General features: G+C 52.1%; 2 protein-coding genes and 1 long non-coding RNA gene across 11 annotated transcripts in view; 2 read left to right on the forward strand and 1 right to left on the reverse strand.

The window, feature by feature from the left end:
• FCHO1 (FCH and mu domain containing endocytic adaptor 1) overlaps positions 1-295 on the forward strand; it is a 30,399-nt gene extending 30,104 nt beyond the window's left edge. For all 7 annotated transcript variants that reach the window (XM_025293822.2, XM_044948318.1, XM_006057913.3 and 4 more), the window contains one exon: positions 12-295. In XM_025293822.2, coding sequence (XP_025149607.1) covers positions 12-96 — 85 coding nt within the window. In that variant the 3' untranslated portion in view covers positions 97-295. The remainder of the gene's footprint in view (positions 1-11) is intronic.
• Positions 296-486: 191 nt separating this feature from the next.
• On the reverse strand, positions 487-4,128 carry LOC123335185. Its single transcript, XR_006553565.1, has 3 exons — positions 3,972-4,128; positions 3,543-3,642; positions 487-711 (listed from the first exon to the last, which is right to left on the reverse strand). It is a non-coding gene; the product is annotated as an uncharacterized LOC123335185 (long non-coding RNA).
• A 90-nt stretch (positions 4,129-4,218) lies between these two features.
• Positions 4,219-24,392, forward strand: B3GNT3 (UDP-GlcNAc:betaGal beta-1,3-N-acetylglucosaminyltransferase 3). 3 transcript variants are annotated; one of them, XM_006057915.3, is made up of 4 exons: positions 4,238-4,368; positions 17,831-17,898; positions 19,546-20,154; positions 22,821-24,392. In XM_006057915.3, exons 3-4 carry the CDS (start codon positions 19,588-19,590, stop codon positions 23,370-23,372), a joined length of 1,119 nt encoding a protein of 372 aa, XP_006057977.3. In that variant the 5' UTR covers positions 4,238-4,368; positions 17,831-17,898; positions 19,546-19,587; the 3' UTR covers positions 23,373-24,392. The 3 variants fall into 3 exon arrangements, with proteins under 3 accessions (XP_025149610.2, XP_006057977.3, XP_025149612.2); XM_025293825.2 differs by lacking the exon at positions 17,831-17,898 and having other exon boundaries at positions 4,219-4,368; XM_025293827.2 differs by lacking the exons at positions 4,238-4,368; positions 17,831-17,898 and adding an exon at positions 12,283-12,371.
• The last annotated feature ends 613 nt before the right edge of the window (positions 24,393-25,005 follow it).

Here is a 25,005-nt window from a genome sequence, read left to right on the forward strand (position 1 = left end):
TATCTCCACAGGGAAGTACCTGGTGAGCTGTTAAGCCCGCAGAAGCTGACTGGCGTTGCTGGCCCCGGCTCTGCCCTGCATCGTGGTGCTCGCTGACCGCTTCCTGCCCTCCTGCTGGACCCGGGGGCTCCCTACCTGGCCTCCCCTGAGGCCCTGACTCCATGGAGAGGATCCCCGTACTCAATTTGGCTGAGCCTGAGATCCACTCCTGCTCACGCCAACTCCCATGCAGGTCCTCGACTTTTTGATGTTCTTTACATAAACACTCTATTTTCTAATAAAATAAATAACAAGACTTTTCCTGCACCAGGAAGTTTCCTTCACATTTCCAGAGAGGAGAGGAAGAATAGACAGATGGGTAGCAGAGATCTAAAATTCCTAATGATCTTACCACCACCCCTCCACCCTTACCTAGCCAGTACAGGGTGGTATTGAGGCGAAAAAAGCCAGATATGAACACCCCCAACCCTATGGATACCTCCAGTCCCATGGGCTGGTGAAAGAGAACATGGACTAGAGGAGCCTAGAGGGGGATGCCCAGAAAGACTTCCTAAGCAGAGGGCATTATAAACGGGGCTTTGAGGTTTGAGTAGAAGTTTTCAGGCTGGCATGGACATGCCAAGCAGAATAATATGAGTTGGCATCCCAGGGGGTGGGCACAGGAGATGCAGAGACCTCGAGGCAGGATTCCTTTGCAAACCACACACAGCCCTGTGGGACCAAAGGAAAATGGTGCAAAAAGCAATTAGTGTGAGGAAGCGAATAGCCCACAAACACCGACTGAGGACTTGCAGCCACCTACAGCTGTGAGCAAGACAAAGCTCTTGCAATCCGTGAGGCTGTGAAGCTGAAAAGACAGGGTTTAGAGCCAGCGGCTGTGTGACTGAGCCAGTAATGATCTCCCCAGGCCTCATCTGTAACCCAGCTCACTAGGTGCTTGTGAGGAGGTCACATACTTTGAAGAGTGCCTGGTACAGAGTAAGCGCTCCAGAAGTCCTGGTATTCTCTTATTTACCAGGGGTCCCTGGGGGGAAGGTGGGGACCTAAGTGCAGGTGGGCAAGGAGTGGCCTGAGGGAGGACCAGGACAAGTGAGGTAGCCAGCATACTGTGGTCAGGAGCAGGTCTGAGCTTGATGGAAAGTCCTGGGTCCGGGTGGACATGTGGGGATCCTGGGTACCTGACCCTGAAGGCCATGGAGATCCCAGGGATGGCACCAGCGCACATACCTTGCTGCCTCCAGCAGGACTTTAGAGCCAGTACAGGTGGGTCCTTCCCCTCACAGGCCCCCGACTCCTCAGCTGCAGGTTCATAGCCCACACTCACCCTAGGTTCCCTAAGTCATGAGCCCCCAAAATAAGCTAGAATCAAATGTCAGAGCCTGTGGGATTGTCCCCTCCCTCCATTTGCACACGTGCATACATGAGTACACGTATTCTCAGTGGCTTTGAGCCCTCCAGAACAGTCCCTTTGCTAGTCCTGTATGGCTGAAAGGCTGGGGTGCCACGTCCACGCTGTGGACCAGAGCGTGAGGAGACACTGATGTTAATCACGGCTCTGAGCATTATCTGGGTTTGGCTTCTGGCCCATCTGATAAGAAGCAGGAAAACGGTACCTCCTGGTGGCTTTCATTTGCTTTCCTTGGGTCACAAGTGAGGCTGGGCAACCTTTAAATCATGTCGGGCATTTCTGGGTGCGGCCTCTTAAGTGCCCGGACATCGAGAACTGGTGTGACAGGTGCCTATGTGGGAGGGTGAGTCCCAGGGGGGAAGGTGGGATCCCCGTTTAAGTGGCCAGCCCCAGGCAGGTGGCCCTGTCATTGGGTGATTTACAATGCCCTGGTCTCCTACACCGTGGAGGCCTCCAAACAAAGCAATTAGGAGACCAGCCAGAGGCCACCCCCAGTAGGTGAATGGCTTGAGATTTTTTTTTTTTAATTGAGGTGACATTCACATAACAGAAAATTAATGATTTAAACAATTCAGGGACTTTCCTGGTGGTCCAGTGGCTAAAACACAGGGCTCCCAATGCAGGGTCCTGGGTCTGAGACCTAGATTCCACATGCCACAGTGAAAAGATCCTTCCCGCAGCCCAACAAATAAACAAAACAATATTTTTTTAAATACAAAAGAATTTAGTGCCAGATAGCACAACCACAATGTTGTCAACTGTCCCCTCTAGTTCTGGAACATTCCAAAAGGAAATCCATTCCCATTAGCTGCCACTCCCCATTCCCTCCAGGCCCTGGTACCTACTAATCTGCTCTCTGACTCTAGAGATTTGCCTGTTCTGGACATTTCATGTAAGTGGGTTCATACATGAGGCGGTCTTTCTAGGCTGGCTTCTTTCTCTCAGCATCGTGAAGTCGCTTAGTCATGTCTGACTCTTTGCAACCCCATGGACTGTAGCCTACCAGGCTCCTCTGTCCATGGGATTCTCCAGGCAAGAGTACTGGAGTGGGTTGCCATTTCCTTCTCCAGGGAATCTTCCCAACCCAGGGATTAAACCCGGGTCTCCTGCATTCCAGGCAGACACTTTAACCTCTGAGCCACCAGGGAAGCCCATTGTAGCATGTGTCACTGTTTTCTTCTTTGTTGTGGCTGAATAATATTCCAGATTGTTTTCATCCACTCATCCTTTGATGGACACGAGTTGTCTCCACCTTTTGGTGATTGTCTTGTTCTACTATAAATAGGGTACACACCTGTTTGAACACCTGTTTTTTATCTTTATGGGGGTGGATACCTAGGAGTGGAATTAAATTTCTGGGTCATATGATAATTCTAGTCTGTATTTGAACCCAAGCCCTCCAGCCCCACAGTTCTACCCTGGCTGTAATAAGAGACTCCAACTTCCTACCAGGCCGGCCAGCCAGGCTGGGAGAGCCTGGTCAGCTCCCAGGGCCCACACATTTGGGGAGGGGAGGTTGGGGAGAGGGATGACACAGGAAGGGGGCCCTTGCCTGATGTGGAGGGGGATGGGCAGAGGCACACCCACCAGATCTGTTGTCTGATTAAGCTCTCCTACCCGGCTCTTGTGCAGAAGGAAATGGCAACCCACTCCAGTATTCTTGCCTGGAGAGTCTCATGGACTGAGAGGCATGGGGGACTACTGTCCAGGGGGTCCCAAAGAGTCGGACAGGACTAAAGCTAAAGCGACTGACCATGCACACACACGGGGCTTGTGAACGCAGGAAACCCGAGGGGGCCGCATCCTTTAAAGAGGAACTTTAAACCAGGAAACCTCAACGGGTTCCATAGTTCAAAGGTTTGTCATCGTGAAAAAGTGCAAGAGCTAGGGTCTCTGTGGCCCAAAAGTGTTAGTCGCTCAGTTGTGTCCGACTCTTTGCGACACCATGGACTGAAGCCCATCAGGCTCCTCTGTCCAAGGACGTCTCCAGGCAAGAATACCAGATTGGGTAGCCGCTTCCTTCTCCAGGAGATCTTCCCGACCCAGGGATCTGATGCCCCTATTTGAGGCAGACATTTAATGTCATCGCTCTTCAACACCCGCAGAGTAGCTCATGCAGTTGCTCTGTGCTGACCTTGCTCCCCAGACCTGTCCCAGCTGGACGAGCCGGGTGTAGTTCCTCCACTTTACAGATGAGGAAACTGAAGTGCAGCCAGGACCTGCTCCTCTTCCTCCTAGGGAGAAAATCGCGATGGGGGAGTAAGTAGAGGATGGCTTGAATCACCACCTGGCTTACACCTGTGGACTGGAGCTCTCCTCTGCCACCCGACCCATCTAATGTGCCAACACCAGAAAGTTCTAGACACTCAAACGCAGCACAGGCAGGGTTCGCATCTTGGCCAGCCCCAACCTCAAGAATCTTCCAATACCAGCCCGCGGCACCCGGACGTCTGGTGGCTCCGGATAGATTATGAGGTTCTGAAATATTGTAACCCCTTGAAGAGCCACTGGGATCAACTCGCCTCCTCGCTCTCCGCTCCCCCCCCCCCCCCGACACACACACCCTCTTAATAATTTCTTATCGAACACATGTTGGACCAATCCTGGGGCCCTTTGCCAGAGATAGGAAGGCGCCTCTTGCGTATCTCCAGCCTCGGAGTGCTCACTCTCTGGCTCCAGGCTCCCTCAAATGGGGTCTGGGGCCGGGATAGGGTCGAGGGAAGTTAGAAGCCGCGGGGTTGGAGCGATACGGCCAGTGGAGTGGCAGGGGCGGGGCCGGGGAGGGAAGGGGCGGGGCCGGCCGGAAAACCGACCGGGCCCTCCTAGAACGCGGTTCAGCTAGGGTGTGGGGTCCGGCCGGAGGCTTGAAGCCTGGAAGGGCGGGGCCTCGCGCTTAAGTGAAACTCTTCCTCCTGCTCCGGAGCAGGATAAGGGGTCGGAAGCTGGACGGTTGTCTGGGGGTAAGTACTGGGGCCCCTGAGGATCTAGTGGAACTCTGGTGGAGGGGCGGAGTCGGGGCTCTAGGGAAACCTGGACTGGTCCCTGGAGTCGCGGTATCCCGCTGCGTGTACCCTGAAGTGTGGTGGTGGTTTAGTCGCTAAGTCGTGACCAACTCTTGCGATCCCATGGGGGCGGATCCCATGGGGAGAGATCCTGGAGCCCCGGGTCTCAATAACCCTGTTGCCCTCACCCATCGGTAGTAGTCGCCTGCTTCCCACGGCCGACTCAGTCCTGGCCCCGAAGGAAGCCTCATTCACGCCTGGGCAATGGCGGGACACCGAGGCCCCTGATCCTGTAACTGTCCCGTTGCAGCCGTGGTGCACACAGTGAAGCCACCCTGGACCCCCACCTCCCGCCTTCCTCTTAGGATAGAGTGGGAACCGAACGAAGAGTGGAGCGCGCTTTGTACACGCTGGCCATTACTATTACTGTTATCGTTATTGTTGAGATTGTTAACACGCTGATTGGGAGGGTCTGGGCAGGAACAGCAACAGCCTTGCCAGGCGCTGCACCTGGTTCCCGCGCGGGACCCCAGCTCACAGTTGCCTTTGGGATTCATTCAGGTCCTGGTCATTCAGGCCTGATTCATTCAGGTCAGCCAGTGCCTGGCTATATAGCTTGCTTCTGATTGCTCCTGCTCTCTGAATGCACCTCAGTGTCCCCTCTGGGGCAGCAAAATGACCCAGCTTCCACGAGGATGCCTGAGCGGTTAGCCTGCAAAAGCTTTTATGGTGGGGGCGCTTCTGGCCACTGAAAGACCTCAAGCAACTGACTGTATGTCTCTGAGCCTTGGCTTCCCTGTATGTCAAGTGGGGCTCATGATGTGGAACTTTGGTGAAGGTGAAATAAGAGCAGCAGCCAAACTGGGGGGCCACAGAAAGCCAGTCATCCCCATGAGTATATTAGTAACTATAATTAATACATTGCATCATTAGCCATCTTTATGGCTTCTCCACCAACTTTCCCTCTGGGCCCGATTTTTTTTTTTTTTTTATGGCCACTTTTCAGATGGAGAAACTGAGGACCTATTCCCCTTCCCCCCAACCCTCTACCCCGGCCTCTCCTGCCCCCTCTCCCTGCTGCTGCTAAGTCACTACAGTCGTGTCCGACTCTGTGCAACCCCATAGATGGCAGCCCACCAGGCTCCCCCGTCCCTGGGATTCTCCAGGCAAGAACACTGGAGTGGGTTGCCATTTCCTTCTCCAGTGCATGAAAGTGAAAAGTGAAAGTGAAGTCGCTCAGTCATGTCCGACTCCCAGCGACCCCATGGACTGCAGCCTACCAGGCTCCTCCGTCCATGGGATTTTCCAGGCAGGAGTACTGGAGTGGGGTGCCATTGCCTTCTCCACTCCCTCTCCCTACTCCTACCCTTATCCCCTATCCCTTGGGCCAGGGCCTCCTTGTCCAAATCTGGAATTCAGGACACAGGGGAAGTTTGCTGGATTTGGGACTGGCCCTGGGGCCACATGGGCTTCCCCTGGTGGCTCAGATGGTGAAGAATCCGCCTGCCATGTAGGAGACTTTGTTTTGATCCCTGGGTCAGGAAGATCCCCTGGAGAAGGGAATGGCTACCCACTCCAGTATTCTTGCCTGGAGAATCCCATGGACAGGGGAGCCTGGTGGGCTATAGTCCATGGGTCGCAAAGAGTCTGACACTGAGCGACTAGCCACACCCTTCCAACCGGGGCCGCAGCTTTCTCCCGCAGCCCTGTCTGTTCCCAAGGTGGCCGCCAGCATTGGTGGCATAATGGTGAGTATAGCTGCCTTCGCTGGTGGCCACCATGCCAGACAGGTCTGAAGAGTCCAGAGGAAGAGGTGTGGCCCCTGCGTCAGGCCACTGGGCCCCCACCTCTTAGCTGCCTGTGTGAGCAGCTCATGTTTGCACAGCCCAGCCCAGACACCCTCCCTTCACCTCTCCCTCAGCCCAGGGTGTGAAGATTGATCCCTAACAACAGAGTGTGAAGATTGATCCTCTGGGTGTAGGGGAGGGGCCACACACCTCTGAGGAGGGGCCTTGGAGCTTCTCTCCTCCAAGCCAGACCGTGGGGAATCCAGACAAGCCGGCTTGGCCCAGGGACCCTAGGGCTGGGCTGGGTTAGCCCAAGGGGAGGAGATAAGGTGTCACTGAGTCTTCTCTTCCCACCAATGGCCTCTGAGGCTCAGAGTGGGACAATAGTTTGCCCTCCAACCCCCATGACCCCAGGAGGATGCACACTGTGGTCCCTCCACCTGATGGGAATCTGGTTCAGCTTGACTGACCCCCATGATAGGGAAACTCACTACCAACATCACAAACTAAAGGAGATCCCACCAGGTGGTGGTTAAAGGCAGGGAATGGGCTACCACTTAACCTCCCTTGAATGAGTTCCTTGACCTCTCTGTGTTTCAGTTCCCCTAGGAAATGAAATGAAGCTAACATAGCCCTACCCCAGCGCAAGTGTGCAATGCAGGTGGAAAGGCTGCCTGCCAGACCTGCGTGTTAACTCTATCTTTGATTATGTTCTCATTCGTGACATTTATTGATTGTTGCATGCGAGAAATTAACAAGGCCCGGAAAAGGGCCCTGACCTAGTTTGAGAGTCCTTCAGAAGGTTCCCAGGGGTTCAATTTCCACATCAGCCCTGGATCATGGGAAGAGTTGAAGCCTTGATCTGCGATGCATAGCCTGCCTCCCGCAGCCTCAGTTTCCCCATTGAAGAAATGAGCCCAGAGATGCCCTTTGTGGCTTATCCGGGGGCAGGGCTGGCATTTAATCAGGGGCCTATGTCCAGCCTCAGAATCCTTCCTGGACTCATCCCAGATACCCCGGGCAGTTTCTGCAGTAGGTGAGGGCTGGCTCATTCAATGAGTCATCCATTAGGAGCCCTGGGACCTGAAAACAGGACTCAAGGTTCTAAAGGGCATGTGTTGCCCCCTCCCACCCTTTCTTCCACACCCAGGGGTTCACCAGAGTGAATGTTGGGCGTATATTTGCATAAAACCCACTCATACACCTGGTAAGCAATGTCAGCTCATAATGAGCCATTCTTAGAAATTATCTTTACTGGGCTTTCGCTCCTTTTTATTCCTGTTTACAAAAGCAACCCATGGTTCTTGTAAAAAGGGACCAGCCTATCATTGCTGGAAGGCCAAACTGGTATGAACCAGTGAGGGGTCACCCACAGTCCAGGTGGTCAGTGTTCAAATTCCAGCAGCCTGGCCTCTGGTAAGTGGATGCCCTCTCTGTGCCCACCTGACCCCCCACCCCCAGGAACTGGGGCCTGGGACCTCCCTGGGCGGCTCATTGAGAACTACAGAGGCCCATCCACAGGCCAGCGATTCGCACCCTTTCCTGCAAGCACCCCCGACCCCCATCCTTGGGCTTTCCTGGAAAATTGTCTTAATCGCTACTCCTGTCCCCTATTAGCCCATCGCCTCCCTGACAACGGTAACTGTGGTTTGTCTCCCTCGACTTGGCTGGGTGCTTAGAGTAGGGCGTGGTATACATACACTGGGTGTTCACCTCAGAGCTGACCAGATATGACTAGTGTGCAAGTCATATCAATAGCTGGTGCTGCTCTAATATTGTTACTGTTGGCGCTATGTTGGCACTTCATAACTGTGTGTGTGACTTGGAGGAAAAGTCACCGCTTGGTCCTCTAGCCTCTTCCAGGGCTCAGGGGGTTATATATACAAATCGGGTTCTTCTGTCACCCCAGAATGTTTCAGGTCCCCATCCCCATACAGATGCCAGCTGAGGGTTGTTGGGGAGAGGAGGAGCAAGGAAAGCTCCAGTGGCTGATATTTAGCACGTGCTGAGGGTAACCATGAGTGGTCAGCTGACACCAGGTGGCTTTGGAGAGGGGATGCTGAGGCCTGGAGTGGGAAGGGACAGCTGTTTGCCCCGAGTCTGCAGATGGCCAGTAGCAGCTGGGTCAGGCTTTCCTACTCCCAGGGGCCACCATGGCAGCTTCCGAAGCATCAGCTTTCTCGGTCCTCACACCTGCTGGGTGAGAGGGGAATGAGCCCTCATGTTCCTGACTTAAAAACAGAGCCCAGGGCCTGGGCTGTTTGGGAGCACCCGGGACCGGAGGGTAGGAAGTGGGGCAGGTGGCTGTGTGTCTGACAGGTCTGGAGGAGGACCCGGGATTCACTCTCTTCAAACCTCAGTGCTCTCATCTGCAAGTTGGGAGTCTCGTGTGGGAAATCACCTTGACATGACCTCCAAGTTGGTGCAAGGCATGCCGTCACCATCTGTGAACTAGTGCCGGGGAGGCTGCGGGGCTGGCCTAGACCCCCAAGGATGCTAACCTGGATAGTGTGGTATTCTCACTTCCCCACGTGTCCCAGGGCTTCGCTGGTGGCTCAGATGGTAAAGGATCTGCCTGCAGTGTGGGATACCTGGTTTCAATCCCTGGGTTGGGAAGATCCCCCGGAGCAGGGCATGGCTACCCACTCCAGTATTCTTACCTGGAGAATCTTCATGGATAGAGGAGCCTGGCAGGCCACAGTCCATGGGGTGGCAAAGAGTTGGACACGACTGAGTGACTAAGCACGCGTGTCTCAGCCTCTCTGTCTTCCTGGCCTCCCAAGGGACAGTGACAAGAACGGGTGAGGAGAATAGAGCTGCCTGGACCCACACATGCCCGGACCTTGCCACACCTTGGCTGCCGCTTGGGGGCGTAGACAGAGGATGGGGGCTACAGCACTGTTACCAGTGAGAGGGTAACAGGCAGGAAGGCCAGCGGTGTCCAAACGGAGGAAATAGGCTGCAAACGTCAGACGTTTTTCTCTATCTTAAGCAACAGAAGGAAACAAACTAGCGATATTTTTTCCTTCTCTGCTGCGGCTGCCGATGGTAAGTCGCCTGCCGCTGGTAAGTCGCCTCAGTCGTGTCCGACTCTGTGCGACCCCATAGAGGGCAGCTCACTAGGCTCCCCCGTCCCTGGGATTCTCCAGGGAAGAACACTGGAGTGGGTTGCCATTTCCTTCTCCAATGCATGAAAGTGAGAAGTGAAAGTGAAGTCGCTCAGTCGTGCCCGACTCTTAGCAACCCCATGGAACAACACTGGAGTGGGTTGCCATTTCCTTCTCCAATGCATGAAAGTGAGAAGTGAAAGTGAAGTCGCTCAGTCGTGCCCGACTCTTAGCAACCCCATGGACTGGAGCCTACCAGGCTCCTCCATCCGTGGGATTTTCCAGGCAAGAGTACTGGAGTGGGGTGCCATTGCCTTCTCCATACAAATTTAAAAGTAGGTTTCTCTTAAAATACTGTGTTGCCATAATGACACCTGGTTTCACCTGAAGTTAACTATTTTCAAACCTTGAGTTAACCGATGTATTTTTCTTATGAAAATGTTTGTCTTAAGCTATGTTAATGTCTTTCGCCCCAGACTCTGTCTTCAATTGGGTTCGCCTAATGGCTCAGAACCTACTTGACAAACCAGTATGTTAGACATTGTCCCCTAATCTATGTAAAGGAAACTATTTGTATGGTAATCTGCCCTCCTACAAGATTCAAGTCAATCGTTTTATGGCCCGGGATGACTCTCTGGTGCCAAGATTATTCCAAAATACATCTTATGGATGAGGGGCCTGGTGCCATTCTGAATTTTAAGACATTTCTTTCTTTAATAAACAGACTGCTAGTGACTATATAACATCCAGCTGAAGACTAGCAGGGGGACACTCTTTCTGCCCCCTTCTGATGCCTATGTCAGAAGCTTTCTCTATCTCCTTTATACTTTAATAAAACTTTATTACACAAAAGCTCTGAGCGATCAAGCCTCGTTTCTGGCCCCGGATTAAATTCTTCTCCTCCGGAGGCCAAGAATCCGGGCGTCTTTTCGTGGTTCAACAACAACCTTTCACCAGTGGGGGTTCCTAATTAATTCTGCTGAGTGATTGGCCTCTTTTGCACATCTAGCATCTCATGAATTTTCAATGAGTTATTAACAAGAAGTACTGTGTATATATATATGCAATGAATCAAGACTGTTCAGTGAGCATGTCTCTTGGTGCCTCAGGGCTGTTTAGTGGCTGGTCCTTATCATATTCATTATGATAACATGCATATTCATTAGGGCTTCCCTGGTGGCTCAGTTGGTAAAGAACCCACTGGCAATGCAGGAGACCTAGGTTTGATCCCTGTGTAGAAAAGATCCCCTGAGAAGGAAATGGCAGCCCACTCCAGTATTCTTGCCTGGAGAATCCCATGGACAGAGGGGCCTGATGGGCTGCAGTCCTTGGGGTTGCAAACAGTCGAATATGATTATGATAATATGCATATTCATTAACGCATAACAAATACACCTTGCAACTCTTAATTGTTGCCTTATAACTATTTCATGTATTATAAATACTGAGTGTCTCCTGTATTGTTAGTGGGTCATTCATATTTACCACTTCTTGCTCATTAAATACACCGTGAATCTATTTCAGTGCCAGGAATACTTGGCCCTTTCACATATTAAGAAGGAGTCAGGGATATTCAGTGCTTCTTGGTCCTGCCCCCTTGGCTCCATGGTTGGGCTTGCTGATTTACCAGGACTGAATCACTGCATCCTCTAGGGTCCTGAGTAGGGAACAGTGACAGTCGTTGTCTGCCATGGGGTTAGGCTGAAACGACACGCAAGGAAATAGCCGATACGGGAATTATCATTAGTATTTTTGCCCGTACAACAAACAGCAGCAAGTGTCACGTGGGGACTGAGCTGTGAGTGCCCAGACGCTGGGCCCCATTTCTGGGACTCCATGTTGGCTGGGGAAATAAACAGGAAAGAAGCGAGTAGATTTGTCCAGTGGTGGTGAGAGCAGCAGAGGAAGGTGAAGCCGAGGTGGGGTGGTTTAGTTGGGAGGCCAGGGCGTCTCTAAGGAGATGATGTTGGATGGAGGCCTGAAGATCAAGGAGAACCAGGGGGAAGAGCAGGAGGGAAGGGCGTCTGAAGTGGAAGGTGCAAAGGCCCCATGGCAGGGTCAAGCCTGGGTGTTTGAGCGTGTGTGTGCTTAGTCACTCGGTCGTGTCCCACTCTTGGTGACCCCATGGACTGTAGCCCGCCAGGCTCCTCTGTCCATGGAATTCTCTAAGCAAGAATACTGGAGTGGGTTGCCATTTCCTTCTCCAGGGGATCTTCCCGACTCAGGGATCGAACCTCGGTCTCCTGCACAGCAGGCAGATTCTTTACCTTCTGAGCCACCAGAGGTAATGTGTAGCTGGAGTGGAGGAGAGGGGGCAGAGGTCATGGGCGGGGGAGAAGGGGGTTGAGAGCCCCCGAGAGAGGGGAGCATTATCGATTCAGTGGACGTGAATTTGAGCAAACTCCGGGAGGTGGTCAAGGACAGGGAACCCTGGTGTGCTGCAGTCCATGGGGTCACAAAGATCTAGACACGGCTGAGCGACTGAACAGCAAGAGGCAGAGGCTATGGGTCTCAGTCCGTGGGAACAAGAGGCTTTGCTGTGTGCAGTGGAAGAAGCAGGCTCTGGGTGATGGTGAACTTGCAATGGTGCATGGAAGGCAAACAGCCCCCAGCAGGATTGGCTGGTATTGCAGTGGGGGGTTGGGTGATGGGCCTTGAGAGTCAGCCTGGACATGACTGCTATCACTCTCTACATAGTGGCACTATGAGCTAGAGGGAGGAGGCCCTGCCAAGTGCAAGCAGTAGACTGATGTGTTCATCCATCAGATACCCGTTGGGTCTTCCTGGTGTACCTGCCATCGTGTGCCAAAGGCTCTTGCCTAGACACGGCACCTGGGGCACTTGCTGTCCCATAACATCCCCTGTGAAAGGCTCAGAGACCTCTCACATTTGCTTCTGCCTGGTCCATTCTTCTCTTTCCCCCACATCCAGGTTTCAATTTGTTTTCTTCTTTTTTGGCTACACTGCGCTGCATACAGGATCTTAATTCTCTGACCAGGGATTGAACCCATGCCCCCTGCAGTGGAAGCACAGCCTCTGAACCACCACACCTCCGGGGAAGACTCAGGTTCTAAATTTTGATTACTCCCTTCCCTATTTGCTGAACTCACCCACATCCCTGAACCCCGCCAGCCAGCCCCTATCCAGGTCCCCAAATTCTTGCTGCCCTGACCTCTAACTCGGGCCCTGATTGCACTTCCCTGCTCAGCAGCCACAGGGAACATCTTCAAAGCATAACTCAGTCTCGTCCCTCCCCTGCTCACACACCCTCCATGGCTCCTCACCGGCAACACAAGAGCTGTTTCCAGGCCCCATTTCCTGCTCCTCCCCCTGCCATCCTTGGCAACCCTGCCTTCATCTCCCACCACCCCCCCTCCTCCTCAGCTTCAGCCACACCACTTCCTGCCTCTCCCTTCAAAAACCTAAAGTTGTGCCTACCTCAGGGCCTTGGCACTTGCTGCGCCCTCTGCCTAGAATGCCCTCCTCCCAGGGCTCTGCCCACGTGATTTCCCTTCATCCTTAAGGGGATCTACAGGCTGGTCAGGTCCCTTCCCTGCCACGGATCTCTTTGTCTTTGACAGCGTTTAACACGGTTGCAACTAAAAGAACCACTTCGTGTGTTGATATCATAAGAGAGGGGCTGACTTGGGCATGGCTGTGTCCCTAGCATCTTGCACATAGTAGGTGCACAGTAAATGCTCTGTGGCCCACAAGTCAGTGCAACAAGTGAAACAACCGGATTACTGCCTATTCCTAGGTTCACTCACCAGTCCCCCCCCTCCCCTGCCCCCCGCTCCCTTCTCCTTCCCCCCAGCATGCCCCACCTGCTCACCAGGTTCTCAGTCCTACATCAGATGTTTAGCACATGGGTTCCTTGTGACAGATTCTGGAGGGACGTCCAGGTGGGAACCACAGGGTTCCCACCCATCCGGATTCTGTGTTCCAATCCTGCCTTATGCCAAGCCTCATTATCCCCATCTGTAAGTAGGGGTTCTGGGGGCATTAAAGGATCCAGGACCATGAGCCAAGGTCACTGAGGTTGTCCCTGCATAGTCAGTGTATGCCAAGCCCTCTGCTACTTAATATAGAAAGTGACCCATTGTGTGTTTATAGGGCAAGGCATGTTCTCAGTACTTCCCTATGCTAGCAAGGAAATAGATGCCCCAGAGGAAGTGCCTCACCAAGGTCAACTCTGAGCAAAGAGGGACCCTTCAACAAGGAATCGGGCCTCTCTGCTCACATACCTTTCATGGCTCTCCCATACCCCCAGGAAAGAACCCCACTACTCAGTTTGGCATTCAAGGTCTTTATGGGGTCTGGCCCCACCTCTTAGCCTCAGAAATCAACCCCTCTCCAAATTCTGCTTTTCAACAAAATAAACCACATGATTCCTTGAATAGTCTGTTTTCTTTCTCTTCCTCCCTTTTGCATTCACCCTCCTATCTGAACGCCCTTGGTGAACTCATACGCAACCTTCAAAACCTCAGCCTCAATACCCCAATCCATTCTTCTGGCCCAGACCTGAAACCACAGGTGTATGGATTTGTCTCCCCAAGTCTGAGAGCTTCTGGAGGGCCAGGCCCAGGGCTCAGGCTTCTCAGTTCCTCCAGAATCTGTTTGTTGAATGAATGAATGTTTCATATGTGTGCTTTGGGGTAAGAGACTACAACACCCTTCTTAGGACTGAAGAACTTGGAGACAAAGTGGGTTTCTGTGGCAATGCAAGTCACCCACTGGGCCACCTTAGGATGACTCTCTGAACTTCACTTCCCCAGCTATGGAGTGAGGGTGGGGATTCTCCCAGAGTTATTCAGACCCCTCAGACTTCAGAGTGAGCAGCTATTTCGGTTTCCACAAGTCCGGTCCTTCCCAGTCTGGAGAGAGTAGACAGCAGAATTTTGGGGTGGGGTGGAGGGTCAGAGAATTGAAAGCAGGCCTGAGAGGAAGTTCTCACCAACCACCCAGCCCCCCAGCAAAGGTCCCAGAGTTGCTGCATAGCTGCTTGGAGGAAGTAATACCAAGTGATTCCCCAACTGGGCCCCTAAGACCCAGTCTTTCCCACAGTAGGTGTGAGGTCATTACCTCTTTAGAAAGTAAGGCCTATAAGGGGAGATTGGGGACCACGTGGGGTACCATCCACTGAGATACCCAGCAAGGTATTCTGGATCAGTGAATCCCCAATACTCTCAGCCTGACTGAAAGGGAGCCCCAGGGATTCTTTTTTATGCCAATCTGGATGTGGGATGTTGTGAGTTTGGAAATATTTCCTGCTTGAAGTTTCAAGGGGCCATGGGTCAGCACTGAGGGTGACCTTGGTGGATGAAAAAGGGAAGGGGGGGGAACTGGGGTGCATTAATAGAGGTCTAGTGTAGGGAGAAGTGTAGGGAGAACCTCCATCCCCTCCCCTGCTCCCAACCTGAACTCTCAGATCCCAGTCAGGAGACTCACAGAGACTGGGAGGATGGAGTCTCTGTAAGCTCCCTCCATTTTAAGAAGAGATCTGGCAAGAAAAAGTTGGGAATGCAGGTAGCCAACAAACAGTGAATGTTTCATATACAAAGAGTTCTTACAAGTAAACAGGAAAGAAAATGCAAGGAAAAGAACAAGCATTAATGGAATTAATTAGAACCAAATGACCACCCTCAAGAGGTTCTCTTTTGCCCGGACACTGATCCCTGTAATATGAGCCACTTAGTCATTTTATCCCTTCTCATTCCTTCCCCCTCCCCAATGCCCAGGTTTGGCTGAATTGTTTTTCTTGTTTAGTGGCTAAATTGTGTCTGACTCTTTTCTGACCCCATAGACAGTAGCCTGTCAGGCTCTTCTGTCAGTGCAATCTCCCAGGCAAGAATACTGGAGTGGGTTGCCATTTTCTTCTCCAGGGGATCCTCCTGACCCAAGGATTGAACCCCTTTCTCCTGCATTGGCAGGTGGATTCTTTATCACTGAGCCACCAGGGAAGCCTGCTGAGTTGTAGGTATTACTATTTCACTGAATTATTTTTCTTTGTTATGGGAACTAAACACATTCCCAGCTAAGGGATCCTTGGCCATTTAGGTTTGATTTTCTATTTAAATAGAAATCAACACTAATAAATCTCAAATACTCCATCCAGGGAATTTATCTAAACCTATATCAAGGTTCTGTGGCCAGCCCTCATTCCCCTCTTTGAATCCATCCTCCTTTTCAATTCTCTATTCCGTTTCTTATTTATTTAAATAAGACCAGGATTTCTCAATCCTGACAACGTTGACGTCTGGGACTGGATCATTCTCTGTTGTGGGGGCTGTCCTGTGACCTGTAGGATGTTCATTTAAGCAGCATCTCTGGTCTCCGCCCGCTCCATGCCATTAGCAGCCCCATATCTCTACCCTCCCCCAATCATGACAACCAGAAATGTCCCCAGACGTTGCCCAGTAAGTATCCCCTGGGAGCAGAATAACCCCTGGTTGAAAACTGATTTAGACTGTAAATGAATTCACCCTCTGAATGAAGGTGCTGAGTTAGAAGTTGGGGTCCCATGTGTCTTCCAGCATCTGTGGGTCTCTGGCCACCAGTTTCACCAAAGAGAACATTGTGACATCTCTCGTCTGATTTTTGGTGACTTGGGCTTTCTATTGCAGCTCCTGAGTTGTTTTCCCCCATCCTTGGAGCTCAGGGATCTGCCAGGTTTGCCTGAAACACTGCTTTCTTGTGGTCCACTCTGAACTCAGGCTCCTCTTCAGCTCAGGAAAATGTCCTTCTTGGATTTGTTCATTCTTGCATCACATTTGTCAGTTCACAAGATTGTGATATGTCCTTTTAGGACTCACAGACCTGCCCTCCAGATGATGAAACCACCCCTTCTCAGGCCGGCAGCCAAGCCGGGGACACACAGCAATAAGACAGGCTCTGTGCCACGAGCAGACAGGGTCCCTAGCTACTCAGACTCCACTGACTCATCCCCACCTCCAGGCCTTTGCACTTGCTGTTGCCTTCCCTGGTATCCTCTTGCCCTCCTCCCACACACACCAACCTCAGCCATGCTGGCTCTGCTGTGCCATTCACATCCCACTTAAATGTCATCTCAAAATCCACACTCCACACACACCAGACCCCATTTCCTCCCAAGTCATTTCACTGACGTTTTTATTTAGTATTTATTCCCCCCTGGAGAGTGTGGGTCCCAGAGTGGCAGAGATGTTGAGGTATCCCATGCCTGTTCATCACTGGGTCCTCAGCTCCCAGGAGGTGCCTGGCACAGGACAAGCACTAAATATTGGCTTGAATGAATGTATAAAGTCATTCTGAGAGTCTATATATATATTTGTATGTTTGGCCACACTGGGGTTTCCAGGATCTTAGTTCTCCAGCTGGGATTGTGTGCTTTGCAGTGGAAGCGAGTAGTCCCAACCAGTGGACCACCAGGGAAGTCCCAAGAGTCAATATTTTTCAGAATCTTCGGCATTTGAGCATTCATTCATTCATTCAATACTCATTTACCAAACACCCACTATGCACGAAGCACAGTTCTGGGGGCTGGGGATAGAATGGTGAACAAGACATTTCATGGAGCTCGTGTTCTGGTGGAGAAGATGGATGAAAAGAGTACCTTTTTAAAGTTTTATCATGTATTTTAGGAGATGAAAGGGGCTTCCCTGGTAGCTCACCTGGTAAAGGATCAGCCTGCAATGCAGGAGACCCTGGTTCGATTCCTGAGTCAGGAAGAACTGCTGGAGAAGGGGTAGGCTACCCACTCCAGTATTCTTGGGCTTCCCTGGTGGCTCAGCTGGTAAAGAGTCTGCCTGCAATATGGGAGACCTGGGTTTGATCCCTGGGTTGGGAAGATCCCCTGGACAAGGGAATGGCTACCCACTCCAATATTCTGGCCTGGAGAATTCCACGGGCTACACAGTCCATGGGATCACAAAGAGTGGGACTTGACTGAGCAACTTTCACTTCACTTCAGAAGATGAAAAGTGCTGTGGAAGACAGAAAAAGTGGGCTAAGGTGGAGGATCAGGGGCTGCCAGTGAGATGGTATGTCCTGAGGAGGTGTTCCTGAGACGGGGACATTTGAGCAAAGACAGGAAGCGGGTGAAGGAGGGAATGTGTGGAAATCTGGGGAATCAGACAGAGGAGACAGCCTGCACAGAGGTCCTGAGGCAGGACCATTTTTGAGGTCCTCAGCATGTTTGAGGTTAAAATCCCAATCACATTCTTACATAGGGTTAATTCCCATTTAACGCTGAAGCTCAGAGAGGTCAAGCTTCTTTCCCAAAGTCACACAGTAGAACCTGTAGAGTGGAGTCTGAGCCCTTTCTTGGGGACATACCTGGCCAGACAGTCCTTGGCTAGGCAGTGTGCAGAGATAATGATGGGCACACTGGGGAAACGACCTCATGGATCAGGGAAGGAAGCCCTGTCCCCAGCACCAGCGCGCTTTTGTGGCTCTAGATAAGATGGGAAACTCTTGCTCTTAGGGAAGAGCTGGTTGAAGTTGCTTAGAGCTGGAGGGGCCTAGGAGAATCTGCTGACTGCCCTACAGTGTTTCAGGTGCCAAAGGGGAGAACGAGGGGACCCCAGACCAGCACGGACTTCCTGAAGCAATCTGAGGTAAATGCTGAGGTTCACATAGTCATTCAATAAACACTGGTCAAATGCCCACTAGGTGCCAGGTGCCAGGAGCTCTCCTCACACCTGCACAACCCAGTGACTTGGGGGTTGCTCACGTGTCCCCTTTATAGCTAAGGATACTAAGGCCCTAGGTATGAAGGGCACACAGCCAGGGAGTGATGGAATTGGGACTGAAACCCAGGAATGTGGCTCCAGGGGGCACCTTTTTGAGATAAGCCAGTAAGCGTTTAATGGATCGGTAGGTCCTGCCTTGGGTCTAATTTAGCATTTTCATGCTGTTCATCTTCACATTTAGGGCCGGAACACAGCACAGATACCACCTTTTCAGACAAAAGGACATCAAGGGAGTCCAGGGAAGCCTGGGAAAAGTATCTGAACAGGAGACCAAGGGCTCTGCATAGATATGGGAAAGGAACTCTTCTAGGAGGAGGGGTTTTGACGGATGAACAAGAGTTTGCCAGAAAGAAACTAAGTGAACTTACTTTTATTCATAAATTATTCATTCAGACATACCTTGCTTCCCCTGTGCATCTGACTCATGCTGGGCAATGCCAGGACCCTCAAGAAGCCCTCAGCCTTAAGAAATCAAAGTCAGATACACCTTCATGGGACCATGACTGAGCCAGAGAGGGCCATGGGACTAGAAGTGGTGAATAGGGAACCAGGACTCTTCCTGAGGGGTCAAAGAGGGCCTCCTGGAGAATGGATCATTTGAGATGGGCTTTAGAGGAGAAACAGGAGTTTGCCAAAGAAGATAGCATTGTTTGAGACATGCTGAGCCTGAGAGGTCTGTGAAGAGCCAGGGCCCATGTTCAGCTCAGTGTGTGTTAGTCCCTCAGTCGCGTCTAACTCTTTGTGACCCCATGAACTAGAGCCCACCAGGCTCCGCTGATTATGAGATTCTCCAGGCAAGAATGCTGGTGTGGATTGCCATTCCCTTCTCCAGGAGATCTCCCTGACCCAGGGGTTGAACCTGGGTTTCCTGTTTTGGAGGAGATTCCTTATCAACTGAGCCATCAGGAAAGTCCATGCTCAGCTCACAGGACCATTAAAAATAGTCATGGGACTTCCCTGGTGTGCCAGGAGTTAAGACTCTGTGCTTCCACCACAGTGGGGAGCAGGTTCAATCCCTGGTGGGGGAACTAAGATCCCACATACAGTGCCCTGCTACCAAAATGTAGAATGAGTGATGGTTATATCAGAAGCTCAGAGCTTCCTGGAGGGGCAAGTGAAAAGGGAAGCAGGAAGGATCCCAGCAGCTCTCTACTAAAAGGGGAGTTCTCTGTCTCTTTCTCTGGGAGGCTCCTGAGCCATCTCTGAGGCTGGAACATAAAGAGGTCCAGGTTGGATGTCGAGGATTTTGGGCACACTGAATCTAGGAGGCTCCCGTTGGCATCTCCATGCCTGTTTTCTCTGTAAATATTGATCCCCAGTAGGCCCTGGGCAACAGTCAGAGCCAAATGGGGTACTGGAGGGGGTAGGGGGCAGGGGAATCTCTGGGGGTAGGTTTCAGCATTTTACCGACTTGAGCAACTGTAAGGCTGCAACCAGGCTCTGGGGTCCACAGGTAGCTCGGGAAAAGCGCTTGGCCCATCTGGCACCTTCAGCGACTGTTATTGTCTGCAGGAGCTGCCCAGGGGTCTCCTCGGACCACTCCAGTGGACCACAATGAAGTGTTCCCGTCCCAAGCGGAAAGAGGCGGGCCTGGCTCTGCTTCTAGCCACCTTCACCCTCCTCTTCTTAAGTCTGCACTGGTCACCACCCACCTGCCCCCACCTGAAGGAGCCGCCGCGCGCCCCCAAGGCTCCGGACTGGCCCTCACCGCACTTCCGCGCCCCGCCAGCCCCTTGCCCGCCCAACACCTCCTTGACGTCGCTGCGGGACTTCGCAGGGCAGCCGCAGCACATCCGCGACTTCCTGCTGTACAAACACTGCCGCGACTTCGCGTTGCTCCAGGAAGTGCCACCGGACAAGTGTGCGGACCCTGTCTTCCTGCTGTTAGTGATCAAGTCCTCGCCCAGCAATTACGAGCGCCGGGAGCTGGTGCGGCGCACGTGGGGCCGTGAGCGCCAGATTCTCGGTGTCCAGCTGCGCCGCCTCTTCCTGGTGGGCACCGACTCCAACCCGCTGGAGGCGCGAAAGGTCAACCGGCTGCTGGCCATGGAGGCGCGGACGCACGAGGACATCCTGCAGTGGGATTTCTATGACACATTCTTCAACCTCACGCTCAAGCAGGTTGCCTGGGGGTGGTGGGGGCGGGGAGGGGCGGCGGGGGGGCGGGGTGTCACCTACTTGGGGCCACCTGTCCTTCCTGCCCAAAGTTGCTACCATCTCCTCTGAGGGGTACTAGAGACCAGAAGCCCCCTCACCCCACCCCCTCTACTGTCCTTATAGTGATCTGAAGTCTTCTTTATCCAGGAAAGGCAGGGAGAAAGGACAGTGTGGTGTGAGCTTGCAAGCCTGGCTTTCCAAGCCTTGATGACCTGGGTTCAAATGTCTTATTTGCTGTTTGCCCTAGATGATCATTCACTTCTCTGTGCATCAGTTTCCTCATCAAGGAAATGGGATATTAATTGGACTCATTCACCTCTGAGGGCTACAGTGAGGATTATATGAGGTTTTATTTATTTATTTATTTATTTGGTGGTACAGCATGCAGGATCTTAATTTCCTCCATCTGGGCTCAAACCTGCGCCCCCTGCAGTGGAAGCTCAGAGTCTTAACCACTGGACCGCCAGGGAAGTCCCTGAGATGATGTTATATTTATAAAGTTCCTAGGCCAGTGCCCGGTACGGTTTCCCAGGGGGAGCTAGTGGTAAAGAACTCGCCTGCCAATGCAGGAAATGCAAGAGACCTGGCTTTGATCCCTGGCTCAGGAAGATCCCTTGGAGGAGGGCATGGCAACCCACTCCAGCATTCTTTCCAGAGAAATCCCATGGATTGAGGAGCCTGGTGGGCTGTAGTCCATGGGGTCGCAAAGAGTTTGACATGACTGAAGCGACTTCACACGGTGGGAAACACTAGATAGAGCACACTTTGTTTCTTTGTTCTGGTCTGTCTCCCTCTGAGGCTCAGGTCTGTGCAGTAGATATTCAACAAAGACCTTTCTGATGAAGAGAAACCATGAGAAGTAGAGGTTATCTTGCCCATGCTCAGAGGAGGAATTGAAGGCTCCAAGAACCCAACCAGCTTGGGGGGTGGGAGGGGTGGAGCAAGCTGAGTAGAGATCCAAGTTGAAAGAGACCCAGTGCAGATTCTTGCTCATAGTAAGTACAGAAAGGTCTGGGTTCAAGACCTTGAACAATAGACCATCTCTGTTGTGTGACCTTACTCAAGGCACTTTCTCTGGAGAGCCTCTATTTTCTCATCTGTAAATGGGGTTGAAGACCACACCTGCTTCCTAAAATTGTATTAAGGATTCAAGGTAGGGCAGACACTGAGCAAGCACTGGCATGCAGCCATAGTTGTTATGAAGGTTACTAAAGCCAAGGTGGGCAGAGGACCCAGAACCTCTTAATGCAAAACATAAAAGCCTGTGATGAACGTCAACTTGACAAACATGAATCCAGTGTCTACGAAGTGTTGACCCCCTCCTGGGTGCTGATGGCATATAGGAGAGACACAGCTCCCACCCAGGGGGAGTCCAGAGTCTGGTGGGGGAAGTACTGAAGCGTTAGTTGCTCAGTCATGTCTGACTCTTTGCAACTCCGTGGACTGAAGCCTGACAGGCTCCTCTGTCCATGGGATTCTCCAGGCAAGGATACTGAGGTAGGTAGTCATTAACTTCTCCAGGGGATCTTCCAGACCCAGGGATTGAACCTGGGTCTTCTGCATTGCAGGCAGATTCTTTACCGTCTGAGCCATGGTAGGGGAAGTAGATGTTATATAAGAATCATACAAGTAATTCTGTGATGGTGGTGCTTGGCAAGGCAGAGTGAGAAAGAATAGCAATAAATGTAAATAAGACAATTTTCAAGCACTTCTTGGTACATTCAGTTCAGTTCAGTTCAGTTGCTCAGTCGTGTCCGACTCTTTGCAAACCCATGAATCACAGCACGCCAGGCCTTCCTGTCCATCACCAACTCCCAGAGTTCACTCAAACTCACGTCCATCGAATCAGTGATGCCATCCAGCCATCTCATCCTCTGTCATCCCCTTCTCCTCCTGCCCCTAATCCCTCCCAGCATCAGAGTCTTCTCCAATGAGTCAACTCTTCGCATGAGGTGGCCAAAGTACTGGAGTTTCAGCTTTAGCATCATTCCTTCCAAACAACACCTAGGGCTGATCTCCTTCAGAATGGACTGGTTGGATCTCCTTGCAGTCCAAGGGACTCTCAAGAGTCTTCTCCAACACTACAGTTTAAAAAGCATCAATTCTTCAGCGCTCAGCCTTCTTCACAGTCCAACTCTCACATCCATACATGACCACAGGAAAAACCATAGCCTTGACTAGATGGACCTTTGTTGGCAAAGTAATATCTCTGTTTTTTAATATGCTATCTAGGTTGGTCATTACTTTCCTTCCAAGAAGTGAGCGTCTTTTAATTTCATGACTGCAGTTACCATCTGCAGTGATTTTGGAGCCCCCAAAAATAAAGTCTGACACTGTTTCCACTGTTTCCCCATCTATTTCCCATGAAGTGATGGGAAATTATAGAGCATCATCTCTGAAGATCCCCAACACTCCAGGAGGTAGGTCCTATGACAATTCCTGTCTGGGAAGTTGAAAACTGAGGCACCGAGAGGGGCTGTTGGTTGCAAAGATCATCCCACAGACTGAATTATTGAACCCAGGTTAGCCTGACTGGGGGACTACTGGGGTGGCCGATAGGGACCCAAAGCTGATGGCCCAGGCATCAAGCCCTCATGCCCTGTCTACCCACGCCCCACCCCCGCTCGCAGGTGCTCTTCCTACAGTGGCAGGAGACACAGTGCACCAATGCCAGCTTTTTGCTCAACGGGGATGATGACGTCTTTGCCCACACAGACAACATGGTCGCCTACCTGCAGAGCCACAACCCTGAGCACCACCTCTTTGTGGGCCACCTGATCCACAATGTGGGCCCCGTTCGGATTCCATGGAGCAAGTACTACGTGCCAAAGGTGGTCATGGAGGAGGAACACTACCCGCCCTACTGCGGGGGTGGCGGCTTCCTACTGTCCCGCTTCACGGCCACCGCCCTGCGCCACGCCTCCCGCACCCTGGACCTCTTCCCCATCGATGATGTCTTCCTGGGCATGTGCCTGAAGCAGGAGGGCCTGGAGCCCGCCTCACACAGTGGTATCCGCACAGCTGGCGTTCAGTCCCCTTCCAGCCGCCTGTCCTCCTTTGACCCCTGCTTCTACAGAGAGCTGCTATTGGTGCACCGCTTCTTACCCTATGAGATGCTGCTCATGTGGGATGCACTGAGCCAGCCCAATGTCACCTGTGGCAAGCGGGGACAGGTCTACTGAGGTGGGTCAATGCCCCCAGCCTTGAGGCTACTATCTCCATCCCTATGCAAAAGGCAGCATCTTCCATCCAGGAAGCTGAGACCTTTGTCCTCCTAAGTAGGCGGAGCAAGGAGGGTACCAGGGAGGGCTTGATGAGTCAATCATCTGGCCAGTGAACTCCTACACATCCTTCAAAACCTACCTGGTACTGCCTAGGCCATGTTCCATCTTCCTCCCTAGATGCTCAGCTGGAGGGACCGTCTCTTTCCATGGCTGTTAAGGGCAGAAGCACTTCTGCTCAGGTCCCAGCTACTGCGGCTACATCCATTCCTTTTCAATGTCCCACCTCCTAGCCCTGACTTTCATCAAGGGCTGAACCCTAAGCAGTGGCCAGCCGCTTCTCGGTCATGAACCTGCTGTGGTAGGTGAGTTCTGGCCATGGTTCAAGGCCAATTGAGAACTTCTGGCTCCACACATAGCTGAAGGGAGAAGGATTTTTCAGCTGGGGAGAGAGGGTTACTGTTCTCCATCCCTCCCCAGATCTTGGACCCCTCAGATGGTGGGAGGGGCCAGAAAGGCAGTGAACGTGACTGCCTCCTCCCTGTTTGTGGCATCAATTGCTCTAATAGTGGGAACACTGAGCAGCGGAGGGAGGCGGCTATCTGTCTCAGGCTATGGGAGCTCAGAGTTTCTGGGTCCCTGGCAGGGCCCAGCACCCACATCTGTGCTCCCCAAGATTTCAGGGAAGAGTAATGAGGCCAGAGGGGTTCTCACTGGGTCCAAGTCCTGCATACACACTCTTTTGTGCCCAGAGAAGGAGGATATCTGGGTATTTGGGACGCCTAAGTTCTCAGACTGGCCCCCACCCCAGTGTGTCTCTCCCACTGAGGAGATCCAAGTGAACTGGTGACCTCCCCCCCCACCCTGCTACCCTCAAACAGGTGTCTGAAACGGGCTTCACAGGGATTGGGATGGTGGCAAGGGGGGGGGGTCTCACTGCAGAGAGCAGATCCTCAGGGAATAAAATGTTTCGCAAAAGAATTTGAGGTCTTTTGTTTTCACAGTGATTTACAAGTTTTAAATCAGATCAGTCTACATTCATCCTTAAAATCTTATTTCCAGAAGAAAATATACCCCAGTAAAAATAGGGCAAGGATGAAGAAGAAGTTATAGACCTTCTGTCAGGCAGATCTCACGTCATCCCCCCACCCGCTCACACACCCTCCATGGCTCCCTATTGCCTTCAGCTCATATTGTTGCAGGAAGAGGGACACCTTCCAGGGTCTGAGAGTGAGCTCTTGTCTAACATTTGGAAATGAACTGTCTGAGGAGACACATGTGCTGACAAAGCAAGAGACTTTGTTGGGAAAGGGCACCCGGGTGGAGAGCAGCAGGGTAAAGGAATGCTGGAGAACTGCTGTGCTGCGTGGCTCACAGTCTCAGGTTTTATGGCGATGGGGTTAGTTCCCCATGAGTTGAGGCTGTCTTTGACTAATCATTCTGACTCAGAGTCCTTCGTGGTGGTGCCCACATTGCTCAGCCAGGATGGATGCCAGCGAGGATTCTGGGAGGTGGTTGGACACGTGATATCTTCTTTTGATCTTTTCCAAATTCTTCTGGTTGATGGTGGCTTATTAGTTCTGCATTCCTTACA

This window comes from Bubalus bubalis, chromosome 9, assembly GCF_019923935.1.
Source record: "Bubalus bubalis isolate 160015118507 breed Murrah chromosome 9, NDDB_SH_1, whole genome shotgun sequence".
Lineage (NCBI taxonomy): Eukaryota > Metazoa > Chordata > Mammalia > Artiodactyla > Bovidae > Bubalus > Bubalus bubalis.